Here is a 14,451-nt window from a genome sequence, read left to right as displayed (position 1 = left end):
AAGCCCAGAGACCATCCATGTTCCTCTGTCTTCAGAGTACAATGAGAAATTTCAATGTTATGACTCTTCCTTCAATCCTCTGTCTCTCTCAAAGTCAGGGCAGAGCACTCCCATATTTTCACAGTGGGCTTCAATGAATCTTTTGGCCCCTGCACTCATTCAATGAGAATTAAATTAAAAGGCATTTGGCTGCCCCTGCTTCCTGTTGCTGCCATCCCATGGATCTGTCCACAGGTGTGCCTCATATATTCCTTACTGCCTCTGAGGAAGCTTAGTTAGTTACTGAGTTGAGGAGAAGGCTTTTCTCTCCCAGAGTTATCCTCCTGCCAGGCCTTGGGGAAATTACTTACCAGAGGTTTGTCACCAAAGAGGTCTGATCCTTTCTTCCACCTCAGAGGATGGGATGAACCTGGAGGTGGAGTGAGCCCTTTGTGTCTTCCATGGAAAGGGAAAATAAATCAACAGAAGCTACTCTCTGTATGCCCCTCCTAAACACCATGGAATGCCTAGTCCCACTCCTGCCATCCTTGCCAGCCTGGGAGGGCCATCCTGGCCCTGGTGTGGCGGGCCCAGTTGGGAGCGAGCCGGAATTCTGCAGGAACAAAGCTCTGATTCAACAGCCAGGCCCTGACATAGCCGCCCCCTCCAGATTCCTGGGGGGTCAATAAACAAACAGGGTGACAGCCCCCGCCTCCTGGCCTGGCTCAGTTCTTCCTGCCTCCCTGAGTAGGCTTGCTCAGAGCTCATCAGGACTCTGCCTGCCTGTGGCTCACTAGACACTGAATCTGGATTCCTGCTGAGGAATAATCATGGAGCTGCCTGATCTGGCCATGAACTCCCCAGGCAGCACAGGTAGGGTCAGCTCAGGAACCACAGGGTGGCTGAGTTCTGAGCATGGTCCCCAGAGCTTGGCAGCTCCCTCACGTAGCTTTCATAGTGTGGTTGTGAGCTGTGGTTTTAATGAGATGATTGATTTCCTAGATTGCCTGGAGAGTCTTGTGTGAGGACAAACTATGGTTTAAAGGAAAGGGAGATTACAGGAGTCTCAGCCACTAGCAGAGCCAGTTTCTTTCCACAGGAAGGCAGCAAAATAGATAGGCAGGCCTGTGGGTCTCTAGCTGGGGCAGAGCAGCTCAAGATGAGATTTCCTATTCTAATTCCCTTTCCCTTGCCCTATCCTGATCCCTGGCTGGGCAGGCTTGGGACTGTGCTATGGGTAGCTACTTTCTTAAAGGCTATATAGCATAACTACCCTTCCCCCAATCCCCACAATAAACTGATAGCTACTAGTACATGGCAGAGCAAGTAATGGACTACGAGCCAAAGTTCCCAAGGCTAGAGCTTGGTAAGTTCCATGGCTTGTCCTCTTGGCTGCTGACTTTGGGTCAAAGTCCTTTGGAGATCAGGATTCAGATTGCTGCTTAAGTCCTCGCTTAGTTCATGCTTATCTTCATAACCAGTGCTCTTTAGGATGATTTCCAACCTTCCTGATTGGTGGGATGTACAGGTGGGAAAGTGAAGAGACCACATAAAGGCCTAGGTCCATTTGGGAAGTAGAATATATACTACTGACAGCTCTGGTTGTTCTGCTCCCTCTCTGAATCTTTTTTTTTTTTTTTTTTTGTGGTGCTAAGGATTGAACCCAAGGCCTTGTGCATGCAAGGCAAGCACTCTACCAACTGAGCTATATCCCCAGTGCCCCCTCTCTGAATCTTTATGAGCCAGCCTCTCAGCTTTATTTTCTAGAAGATTAGTTAAACTGTGGGACCCTGAAATATGAGCCTATGGCTCAATTTGAATGCTATGGTTGTCAGCATTTGGGCAATTCTAACCAGCTTCTTACTTAATGCAAAAGTTCTTTCAGAATCCCATCTGGACAGTGGTCCTGGCAGAACTTACAATAAGAGTAGTAATAATAGTAGTCAGCATTTCTATGGACTGACCTGTAACAAGAGAAAGCCTTGCAATGAATAGGGGTCACAGATTCTTTTTGTATCTCACCCTCTGAACACACCCATAGAAAATAGGATTTCTGAACCCTGGGACCAGCTCTTCTCTCTTGTTGTTTACTCTTGTTCCACCCTTGGCTAGACATAGATGAAGGCATGGCACACTCCAGGGATCAAAGGATGTCTGTGTTTCTGTCCAGGTTAGAGCTGCTGTCACCTCCCCTACACCTTCTCAGGATGGTGCCAGGGTTCCCTGCCTAAGTCCAAAGCTGTTGAATGGGTCTGTTGGTGCCGTTGACCCCCTGGAACCATCAGCCATGAATCTGTGTTGGAATGAAATAAAAAAGAAGTCTCACAACCTCCGGTAAGGCCTGGCCCCTAGAAACAGGTACCCATAAAGAATTGGCTGTGACAGCATTGGGCTTCTTTAGCTGCTGTACTTTGTCATTCTCCTCTCAAGCCTGTGTTCCCTCCTTTTCTCAGCTTTACTATCCACTTTTTTAATGCCCTCTATTCCTACCCATTAGTTTTTAGCCCAGATAAGAGAAACTCAGCAAGAGCCTGAAGATAACTTCTCCCCATCTTTCTCTGGCACTGGGGAAAGAACCCTGAGTTAGAATTTAGGACATTTAAATTTGAGCCTCAATTTTAAGTAGTTGTGTCACCTTGGATAAATTGTTTGAGTTCTCAGAATGTTAGCTTCTACTTGTTTTGCTTTGTTTTAAGGGGGAAAAATCAGTGAAGGAATAATACCTATCCTTACTACCTCAGTGTTGTCATGAGAATTCAAATAGAAAGTGAAATGTTTTCTAAACTTAAACATGCTGATGTGTAAATGAAGAAAATGATTCCCCCTTCCTCCACTTCCTCTCATAGCTGTCCTCTATCCTGTGGGTCTCATGTTTATTTCCCATTTTTTAATGCCCTCTATTCCTACCCATTAGTTTTCAGCCCAGCTAAGGGAAACCCAGTAAGAGCCTGAAGACAATTTTTATATGTTATTCTCTTCCCCCTACCTCTCTGTGTGTGCCTGACATTTTTCCTCTCCACCCCATCATCAAAGCCCAAACTCCTGGCTTCTGGTGGGCTCTGGTAAGGTTGAGGTAATGTGGAGAAGTTGAAAGAATGCCAGCCCTGAAGTCAGATAACCCAGGTTCAAATCATAGCACTACCAGTGACTCTTAACTGTGTGACTTTGGGCAAACTGCTTAACCTCCCTGGGCAATAGTGATGCCTATCCCATAAGGTTGTTGTGAGAATTAGTTGAATCAATGATTTAGGTAAAGGGCTTAGCCCAGGTTAGGGAAGCAATGCATGAAGATAGTTGTTATTGCCAGCTAGGGGAAATGGGCTTAGTGGCTGCACTCAACCATGACTAGCCTCTAACTTCCTACCACTGGGACCTCAGCTCATGTTTCATTTGCTGGGTAAGGGGAGGTAGAGATGATCATATGGTACACATTATTCTTCCATATCTTAGACCTTAAGCCAATACTCCTTGTCATCCTTTGGGTCCCTCAGGCTGATTATATTTGTATGCATCCTTGCACATATGTGTGGCCCCGATCAATAATCTACCTTGCCCTTTCCATTTACCACATCCTCTTGTGCTTAGCAGGCAGGCTTAGAACAGCCTCTATGGATGAACAGTTTTATGTGATTTAGATTTTTTCCAGGGGGAGAAGGGAACAGCTGTCATCCCTAATGCCCCTGCTCAGTTTTCTTCCCTTCCCAGCCTGATGATGAGCATTCAACTGAAGTAACTGACATTCAAAAAAATGACATTTAAGCTATTTGAATTTGGGTTATCTGACCACCTGTGGTGTGACCCATTGGTTTTGGTATTGTGATCCATTTGGAGGGGCCTCAGGAGCTTCTGTGGATGGGTAGGAAGGAGGGATTTGGGCGTCCTTTCACTCAAGCTAGAGCAGCTACTCTTAAATATATTTTATATATTAAAGTTCCACATAGGTGTTTGTTTGAGAAAAATATGTTTTGTTACTTAAAAAGAAGATTGAACAACACTGGTCTTACCCATTGTGTGCAGTGCTCGCCTAGAGGCCTTCACAGACCACAGTGGAAAGCTTCAGCTCCCTCTACAAGAAATTATTGACTGGCTCAGTCAAAAGGATGAGGAGTTATCAGCTCAGCTGCCCCTACAAGGGGATGTGGCCCTGGTGCAACAGGAGAAGGAGACACATGCGGTAGGTTAGAATCCTGGAGGCCATATTCTATAGCCTCTCATCATGGGAGGAGTCCCTTCCATAATACACTGATAGACAGGCACCCAGCTCTGCTTAGACACCCAAATCAACAGGAAGCTGTATGCAGACCTACTAGTCTGTGCATAGTATTTCACAGACTAAGTTTTTCTGTCCTATTTAGAATCCTGCCTTGATTTTTAACAGGGACATGGAGAAATGAATATAATATGATATCAGGTGAAAATGCATAGGATACAAAACCACATTCAGATGAATCTCAATTGTATGAAAATGTATATAGATATGTATGCATATATATATGTATATATATCTTGACATTGGAAGGAACTATATAAAATGTTATCGATGGTTAACTCTAGGTTATGAAATTGGAATTCATTTTAATTTTATTGATTATAATTTTCTAAAATTTTAAATATTTTTGTGACATATATTGCCTCTATAATCAGAAAATAACAGTATCTCTTAAAAATGAAATAGAGTGGAATATAATACAACAGGAAAATAAGCTATAACTGCATGGTATAACATAGATGAAATTTACAAACAGTATCTTGAGTGAAAAGCAACCAAATATAAAAATAAAACATATTGTATTATTCCACTTATATTTGAAAGTAAGCAAAAAACTAATTGGTGATTAATCAGGATCATGGTTACCTTTTAGGGGAAAGGATGATATAGTGACTGGAAGGGGCCACCAGGGTGTCCTTTGGGATGCTGGTGGAGTTCTGTTTCCTGATCTCAGTACTAGCTGCACAGATGGAATCACTCTATGGAAATTTATCAATCTATGCACTTCTGATATATGTACTCTGTGTTTCACAAAAATTACAAAAATGAATATAATTTCTCCCATCCTGTTTTTATTCCTGTTAGTCTCTCTCTTAAAAGGGACTTTCTCAGTCTTCCAGTAAAACAAGATCCCCACATTTCTTTTTATCCTGTGACACAGCCAGACTCATCTCATACTAAATAGACCTTCATGCGTTAGAATTATTCTTCTGCCTATAGGGAGGACCATACCTCTTTTGGTCTAGTAACTCAAAGACATTTGGTAATGCCAAGAAATCAAGTTGTACTGATAAGAAGAAAGATTATTAATTGTAGAATGTAATTTAAAGTGATTGAAAGACTTTCCTTTCCTGTTGACCACATTGCTAAACTTCACAGGCCTTTATGGAAGAAGTCAAATCTCGGGGCCCCTATATTTACTCTGTGCTGGAGTCAGCTCAGGCCTTCCTGTCCCAGCACCCATTTGAAGAATTAGAGGAGCCTCATTCTGAGAGCAAAGGTGAGTGGTCTTCTGTTCTATCCCCTTCTTTTTGAACTATATACCACTAAACAAACACCTTCCTGCTTTCCCCAAACTCATTTTCTCATATAAGGGAGGCTAGTTTTCTCCCATGAGTTCAAAGTTGAAAAGAAGCAGGATTCATATTGTAAGAAAAAGCTGAAAGAGAAGAGGACCTGGAACAGGGATCACCAGCATATGGCCCAAAGCTGTATGTGGCTCTCTGGAATATCACATGAAGCCTTTTAATGAGACATGAAAATATTTAAAAACATTCAAATCAATCAAACTAACAGCAAGTAAAAGTAGCAGTAGGTCCTTTCAAAACATACTGTTTTCTAGCAACTCTGGAGGCTGAGGCAGGAGCATTGCAAATTCAAGGCTACCCTTGGCAACTTAGCAAGACCTTATCTAAAAATTAAAAAGTAAAAAGGGCTGGGGTATAGCTCAGTGGTGGTAAAGTGCCAGTGGGTTCAATCCCCAGCATAAAAGCAAGTCAACAAACATACTACTTTATTCCAACATTAGAGGGACATGTAGCAATACTCTAATCAACCAGCAACTAAAAACCTTTTTAAAATCTTAAAAATTAGGCAATGACCTTTGAGAGAAAAATTGAGTATAGCTCTTTGAGAACAACCTTGATGACTTCCAGCCCCTCCCTTGATGGAGAGGGATACTCTCAGTGGTTTACAAGGAAGCAGGTTAGGATCCATGTTGACTAGGTCTAATCACCAAGGGATGATAGCCCAGCAATCCCTCTTCTCCAAAAAGAATCCTCAGCCCTCTGAGATAGGCTGTAAATATCTTGGAGAGGAGCCTTCACTAATTGAGCCCTTTGTCAGTTCCATTCCCTTTCTGTTTATTTCTAGCCTCACAGTAGGAGGGCTAGTACTTAATTTGTTGCCCAATGGGTCACAGATAAGACATGAGCAAAAGAAAGCAAGACAATTCGAATTCGCCTGGGGTTTTAGGGCTCTGAATCTTCTTCCAAGGGGAAGTCTAAAGGAGGAAGAAGAGATCTACAAACTATGAGCCTATGAAGAAAACCTGGGCACTTTACACCAACATTATCGGTGCTGGAATTTTATAAAATGCCTTCCTCCTTTAGATATAAGTGGATAGCAGTCACTAATGCAAAACCATCCCAGGGTCAGATGGATAGGACTGAAATATTTTACTACTTACCTTGCCCATTTTAAAAAATATTTTTTTAGTTGTAGATGGACACAATATCTATCTTCCTTCCTTCCTTCCTTCCTTCCTTCCTTCCTTCCTTCCTTCCTTCCTTCCACTAAGGATCAAACCCAGTGCCTTACATATGCAAGGCAAGCGCTAAACCACTGAGTTATAACCCCAGCCCCACCTTGCCCATTTTTTAAAATATGAAGAAAACTTGATGATATAGTAAGAAGGAGAAACCAAAGTAGTAGTAGATACATGAACCAACATGTGGTAAAATTGTATAGAACTAAAGTGGGAACTCTGAACAAAATTGATAGATTGTGTCAATGTCAAAATTCTGGTTGTAATATTGTACTATAGTTATATAAGATGTTACCATTTGGGCAAAGAGGGCATGAGATCTTTGTACTATTTCTTATAACTACCTGAGAATGTATAATAATCTCAAAATAAAGTTTAATTTCAAAAAGAAACTTGAATGTGCAAAAGGAACTCAACCATGTAAAATATGTATTTGTGTGAGTATGAATATATATGCAAACATGTACACAATCATGCACCTGTACACACACATTATACAAAAGGATGTCTGTCTTTTCTTGGGCTGCTCTGGCCTATTTAGCCTGATCTGGCTTCCTGTCTACACTTGCAGATACCTCCCCCAGACAACGGATCCAGAATCTTAGCCGCTTTGTATGGAAGCAAGCGACAGTAGCCAGTGAACTATGGGAAAAACTGACAGCCCGCTGTGTGGACCAACACCGTCATATTGAGCGCACTCTAGAGCAGCTGTTGGAGATCCAAGGGGCAATGGAGGAATTAAGCACTACTCTGACACAAGCTGAGGGAGTCCGAGGCACTTGGGAACCTATTGGGGATCTCTTCATTGATTCACTTCCAGAGCACATCCAGGCTATTAAGGTATGCAGGACCTCTCCCCTGATTATAGTCACATCTGAGACCTGATGCTTTTCTGATTCCCGATAATATTCCTCCTGCTGAGACTCCATCATTGTCTTGGAACACACATGAACCTCTTCTGGTTTATGTGCTAGATTTGGGACTGGCTTGGCTATAGTTCCCTCTATATTTCTACTGTTTTTCTCTGATTTTCTATGATGAATAGAAGATGAGTATGAGAACAGTGGCCACACACACTTATTCTTGTTGCCCTAATAGGAAAGCACCTAAGTTGTGTTTTTGAAAGAAAACCTGGGTAAAGAGGAAAGAGTTGAGGTCAATGATTAATGAGTTCTCTTTCCCACTCTCTGCTGTGTTACTTTGGTCCTGGTTCTCCAGCTATTCAAAGAAGAATTTTCCCCCATGAAAGATGGAGTGAAGTTGGTGAATGATCTGGCACACCAACTTGCCATTTCTGATGTGCACTTGTCAATGGACAATTCCCGGGCCCTGGAACAGATCAACATCCGGTGGAAACAGCTACAGGTAGAAAAATAGCCTGGAATGAGCTGTGCAGAAGCACCTCAGTGTAATTAGGCTTGGGGAAAACTTCTTCAGGCACAAAGGAAATGAAAGTGTATTGAAATGAAACCTACATGGAAAAAGAGTACTAGAAAATGTGTGATCTGGGAATAGGCTTCTTATCTCTGAGCTACAGGGAACGATTGAACTGAAGAAATGACAGGGAACTGTTTAGATTTGAGCACTCAGGGTAGACAGGGACAAGAATGACTGTGACCTGGAGTTAGGGTGGCTCTTCTCTGCTTTGGAGAATGCGGGAAGGCTAGGAGTTGGGTGATGATTGGAGGGGCTGGAACCAGAGAAAAGCCAGTCTATAAAGGAGTTCATGAAGATTTTTGTTGGGCCAGGCACAGTGGCGCATGCCTGTAATCCCAGTGGCTCTGGAGGCTGAGGCAGGAGGATCGTGAATTCAAAGCCAGCCTCAGTAAAAGTGAAGTGCTAAGCAACTCAGTGAGACCCTGTCTCTAAATAAAAGACAAAATAGGGCTAAGGATGTGGCACAGTGGTTGGGTGCCCCTGAGTTCAATCCCCGGTACCAAAAAAAGAAAAAGATATCTGTTGGAACCTGGGGATCCCAAACTAAATAACTAGGATAGATCTATTGCTTTTCTACCTGTTCTTTCCATAGGTGTCAGTTGGTGAGAGGCTTAAGCAGCTCCAGGATGCCCATCGGGACTTTGGACCTGGGTCACAGCACTTCCTCTCTTGTATGTGAGCCAAACTGAACTTCACTTAGCAGAACCTCAACCACCTTCCAAGAGAACCTACATTTTTCTCTGGGGGCCTCGTGAAGCCTAGGATAACTTGGCATCCATGAAGCAATAGGGATAAAGCAGATTGATAGTTAAAAGAACAGGTTCTCCAACCAGAGAGACCTGGGTCGGAGTCACTGTTCCTCAATTTAGTAGCTGTATAAGTTTGAAAAATCTTTCTGAACCTCAAATTTCCTATCTGTAAAAAGAGGAAATTATAATCTAGCTTATCAGGCTATGGGAATTAAATGATTTTATTTGTTAAACAATGTTATTGTGGACCAGATACTTTTTTAGATACTGGAGGACAGTTTACATTCTAGTGAAGAAAGGCATATTACAAACCAATAAGTAAAATATGTATAAGGTCAATTCATAACAAGTGCTATGGAAAAAAAATAAAGCTAGGAAGGCATGGTTAGGGAGTACTTAAGGGAAAAGATATTACAGAAGCCTCACTGAAAGGGTAACAATCGAACAGATGCCTAAAGGAACCAAAAGAATGAACCATGGGGTAGCTGAGGAAAGATACTAGGCAGCAATTTGAGATTCTTAAAGCAGAGGTGTACAGAGGAACAGCAAGGAGGCCCATGTGGAATAGAGCAAAAGGAGGAAGAGTGGGGAGGCCAGAGCACAGAGGGCCTTGTAGGTAAAAATAAGAACTTAGGATTATTCCAAATAGAATGGAGGTATACTGGCAGGGTTTGAGATGAGTGATGATGTGATCGGACTTATGTTTGAATATAGTGTTAAGATTAGATTGTTGGGAGGCAAGAATGGGATCAAGGAAAACTGTGAGGAAGCACATTGCAGTAATCTAGCCCAGACCAGGTGGGTAGCAGTGGATATACAGAAAGGAAAATTAGATATGCATACAAAGTATGAGCACTTCTAACCTGGCACATAGTAGGAGAACCATAATCATTAACCATGGTCAGATTTGTTACTGTTATAATCAGTGACATGCATCTACACCCACAGAGGATTCTTGTACTCAGGGAAACTATCGTGAATAGGTCAGTCAGACTTGCTGAGTCTCTCCTGGGAGATCTGGTAGATAAAGACACAGGGATGATAGAGACATGAGTTTCCAGAGTTCCTCATAAGAGGTGGGTAGGGTAGAGGAAAGAAGGAGAGAAATGGGCAGTACTGTTTCCCTCTGTCCCACAGGATAAGAAACTTGGCCTTCTTGTGGAAGGGCTTTAAATCCCATGAGGAAAGTAGAATCCACTTCATATCCACAGGATCAGTCCAGCTGCCTGCAGCTAAATGGGTAGAAATGGCAGTCTGTTCAGGGAGAAGAATGTCAGGGTAGGCAACATCAAGTATTCCTGTTTGTATCCTAGCCACATTTCTGATGTATTAGGGCATCAGTGACAACTTTTTCCCCTTTCCCAACATCAGGGAGAACAATGTATTCTTTAGAAGTATTTGTCCACCCTCATGGGTTATTAAGAACTGGCAGTGAAATTGAGACATCTCCTTTGGGACTTGACTGCCTTTTGGGGGAAGATAGAGCAGGGGAATGGCCAGGAGACTGGGAGGCCTGAAGACCATTAGCGGCCAGTGGCCAGCTTTCTTTCTCTTTTCCTTTACCAGCCTCTGTCCAGGTTCCCTGGGAAAGAGCAATTTCACCCAATAAAGTTCCCTACTACATCAAGTGAGTGATCATCAGAATCAGAACTGGTCGGTCAACTGCCCACCCACTTCCTTGGTTGTCCTACCTATCCCCGCCATTCCTTGTCTGTGGGGATTCCTCCATCTACTCCAGTTTTTCCTCCTACTCATCTCAAGAGCTCAAGATTCTACCTGGGTAAAGGTGAACCCTTGTGCTTTGGGACCTTCAGGGTTATATTGCAGCTTTTTACATCCAACCTATCACTGAGTGTATCGCTGTGTGTGTTGTGTATGTGGGGGGGGGGGTGGACGATGGCACTGTTGATGCTTTTGTTTGTAGCCACCAGGCTCAGACCACATGCTGGGACCATCCCAAGATGACTGAGTTATACCAAACATTAGGTAAGAATGTGGGGTACTTGTATAGGGTGGGGATCTATACAGCTCCCTTTGTCCTGCAATGTACATCAATGGATGAATGGATGGAGAAAATATTATATCTACACACAATGGAATACTGTTGAGCCTTAGAAAGAAATCCTGCCATTTGTGAAATAAGCTAGGCACAGAAAGACAAATATCACATGATTTCACTTATGTAAGGAATCTAAACTCATAGAATGAGAGAGTAGAATGATAGGTTTCAGGTCCTGGTGGAGGAAGAAATGAGATATTGGTCAAAGGCTGCAAAGTTTTAATTATATAAGATGAATAAGACCTAGAGCTCTACAGCATAGTACCTATAATTAATAATACTGTTTTCATACTTAAAATTTTTGCTAAGAGGGTAGATATTATGTTCTTATCCCACACATACTACTATTACTACTATGACAACAACAATGACCACTACTACTACTAATAATAAGTAAGGGGGCAGGAGGAAACTTTTGGAGGTGATAGATGGGTTTGTGACATAGATGGTGGTGATGATTTCACAGTTTATACTTATCTCCAAACTCATGATGTTTCATATTCACTAAATATATATGTTTTTTGTATATCAATCATACTTCAATAAAGTGTTTTTAAAAAAAATAGAAGGGAACCTCAGTCAATAAGCAGGTGGAACAGAAGTGAGTGCTTTGTTCTTTCTCCAAAAGCATTCCTTTCTTTCCCCTCTGCACCTTCCTCAACTGGAGGCTGTACATTTCTGACCAACTATTCTATCATTACATTAGGGAATTATGACCGTAGATGTGAGGTCTAATCTGCTTTGAAAGACACTGACCAAGCTGCAATGAGTGTGACTTTTGTGTGCCATATCTTTGACTAGGAAGAGAGACTCATCATTATGTTGCAAATCTTATCCATGTTGATGAGGTGAATACAGTTCATTCATTTTCACTCTCTCGTGTGTTCCATTATATATAGTAGTTTCTTTATCCATTCTACTGTTGATGAACATGTGGGTTTCTAGTTTGGAGCTAAGAAGAACAATGCTGCTGAGGATTTCTTATACATGTCTTCTCGTACTTGTGTGCAAGTGTTTCTCTAAGGCATGATTTTCAGTCTATAGATTATAACACCATTTTGGTGTGTTGTAACAAGCATTTAAAACTGAAATAGACTAAGAAGTGTCAATATGTAACAAATCCTTAGTAAGTGTTGTATTTGATAGTAATTTTGTTTTTACATTATTAAAAAGCAGATTAGACCTCACATCTACGGTCATAATTCCCTAATGTAATGATAGAATAGTTGGTCAGAAATGTACAGCCTCCAGTTGAGGAAGATGCAGAGGGGAGAGAAAGGAATGCTTTTGGAGAAAGAACAAAGCACTCACTTCTGTTCCACCTGCTTATTGACTGAGGTTCCCTTCTATTCTTTTTAAAAAACACTTTATTGAAGTATGATTGATATACAAAAAACATATATATATTTGATGAATATGTTAGGTATTGTTTTCTGACATGTTTAAGTCATTTAAACATGCACAAAAGAGTGTTTGCATATTAGGTCATGATGTAAAATGAATTTCTTACTATGAATCTTGGTCAAAAAATGTTTATAAATTACTGCTGTGGGATATATACCTGGTTATGTGGTAGGATACATGAGCATTCCATTTTTCTAGGAAATGCCTGAGTTGTTTTTCAAGGTGATTATATAAATTCACACTTACACTAGCAGTTTTCATTCATACATATTTTTGTTGACACTTGCTGTTGTCAGACTTCTATTTTTTTCCCCAACCTGGTGGGAATAACATGGTATCTTGTTGGGGTTTTAATTTGCATTCTCCTGATCTGAGTGAGTCTCTTTCCATTCTTTGCAGCTGATCTGAACAACATTAAGTTCTCAGCTTATCGCACTGCCATGAAGCTCCGCAGAGTCCAGAAGGCCTTGCGCCGTATGTCTCCTGTCACATTTCCCTAAGGCTTTGACCTTCATTGTCCTGTTCCTCATCTGTCTGCTGTTTCCTACTTTCATCCTATCTTGGCCAGAATTGTTGTTGATTAGTTTGGTGGGAACTCTCCAAAGGCTTGCATATTTTGTCTGTAGACACATGCTCTTTCTAGCGTTCTTCTACTCATTCCAAGCCCTAGACTTGTTTTCAAATTAACCCTATAGCTATCCAATTCTTTGTCCCTTTCCCCCTGCCCAACAAGGATAATCAAGCAATTAGTTCCTGTCCAGAAGTATCCAGATCATGGCTTGCTATCTTGGGGTTATTGGATATAGCAATAACTGTTCTTTCAAGTTTCCTGGCCTAGGCACATCTGGGTAGGCTCATTCAGCCTTGGAAGTCATTAAAATGTACTCCTGATATGTGTCATATTTACCCAGCCATACCCAAGCCTTCACCAATATTATCTAGGTTTTCAGAACAAAGTTCATGTATAGACCTACTTACAGTTGAAACCTATGTAAAGACAGAGAAACTTAAAACAAAATATGATCTCTTAGGCACCAATACAACATAGGAGATGAATTTATTCATGCCTCATCATCTTCTTGAAACTGGTGTCAAAGAAAATATGAGTATATAAATATGTTTGATTAATTTAGGGGCTCTTTTGCTGCTCCCCCTTCTTGGGATAAGGGTCTTTAGTAAAGGAGAAGCTTATATTATCCTTGCACATGATATAAGCACATAGTCTGGAGATTGAGTCAAATGTGGGGATGCCGGTGACTTTATCTCCTAGTTCAATACTTGGTGTCCTACTTTTGGCTATATATTTTCCCTTTCTCCTCTCTTTTCCAGTGGATCTGGTAACTCTAACTACAGCCCTGGAGATCTTCAATGAGCATGATCTGCAGGCCAGTGATCATGTGATGGATGTCGTAGAGGTCATTCATTGCCTGACTGCCTTATATGAACGGCTAGAGGAGGAAAGAGGCATCCTGGTCAATGTGCCACTATGTGTAGACATGAGCCTCAACTGGCTCCTCAATGTTTTTGATAGGTAAGCAATTTCAGTCCTGCCAACTTCCAGGATAAATTCAGTGGGACATCTTCAGTGGATATGGTGGGAAGGGGTTGCTCCTGTGGTGGACTTGGACCCAGTTCAGTTTGGGGCATGTTTGGTCAGAGCTCTGCTGGAGTCAACTCAGTGAGGACAATGACTGACCAGATGTTAACACTTCACATATATTCATGTTCTTAGTCTCTTCTTTTAAACCTAGTGGTCGCAGTGGAAAGATGCGGGCATTGTCCTTTAAGACTGGCATTGCATGCCTGTGTGGCACAGAAGTGAAAGAAAAGCTTCAGTGTGAGTACAACTCCAAAGTCTGGAGTGGTCTTGGGTGGAGGGAGAGGTGTTTCAGGGAGGAGTAAAGGTCTAAGATAAACAGAAGGTAGGTCTTGTGACTCATCAGAAGGCTGCTTGACCCACTTTGTGATGGTTCTTGGTCCAGGATTGCCAAGAATGCATGGCACCCAAAGGCCAAATTAACCCTAAGGCTTGTTATTATTCCCAGGGTCATTCTGAGGGGTTTAGTTT

At 41.9% G+C, this 14,451-nt stretch overlaps 1 protein-coding gene across 3 annotated transcripts in view; it reads left to right on the top strand.

The window, feature by feature from the left end:
- Drp2 (dystrophin related protein 2) overlaps positions 1–14,451 on the top strand; it is a 41,675-nt gene that overhangs the window by 12,185 nt on the left and 15,039 nt on the right. For 2 of the 3 annotated variants that reach the window (XM_048797317.1, XM_048797316.1), the window contains exons 3-12: positions 3,997–4,153; positions 5,348–5,468; positions 7,306–7,574; positions 7,953–8,099; positions 8,764–8,842; positions 10,487–10,547; positions 10,845–10,906; positions 12,783–12,857; positions 13,713–13,914; positions 14,135–14,220. In XM_048797317.1, the coding sequence (XP_048653274.1) occupies positions 3,997–4,153; positions 5,348–5,468; positions 7,306–7,574; positions 7,953–8,099; positions 8,764–8,842; positions 10,487–10,547; positions 10,845–10,906; positions 12,783–12,857; positions 13,713–13,914; positions 14,135–14,220 (1,259 nt within the window). Of the gene's footprint in view, positions 1–2,149; positions 2,314–3,996; positions 4,154–5,347; positions 5,469–7,305; positions 7,575–7,952; positions 8,100–8,763; positions 8,843–10,486; positions 10,548–10,844; positions 10,907–12,782; positions 12,858–13,712; positions 13,915–14,134; positions 14,221–14,451 lie in introns of all 3 variants that reach the window. The other variant, XM_048797315.1, reaches the window with a different exon arrangement.

This window comes from Marmota marmota, unplaced genomic scaffold (assembly GCF_001458135.2).
Source record: "Marmota marmota marmota unplaced genomic scaffold, marMar, whole genome shotgun sequence".
In the NCBI taxonomy this organism is placed as follows: Eukaryota; Metazoa; Chordata; class Mammalia; order Rodentia; family Sciuridae; genus Marmota; species Marmota marmota.
The sequence above is the reverse complement of the archived record's forward strand: the minus strand, read 5'-3'. Positions and strand labels throughout refer to the sequence as shown.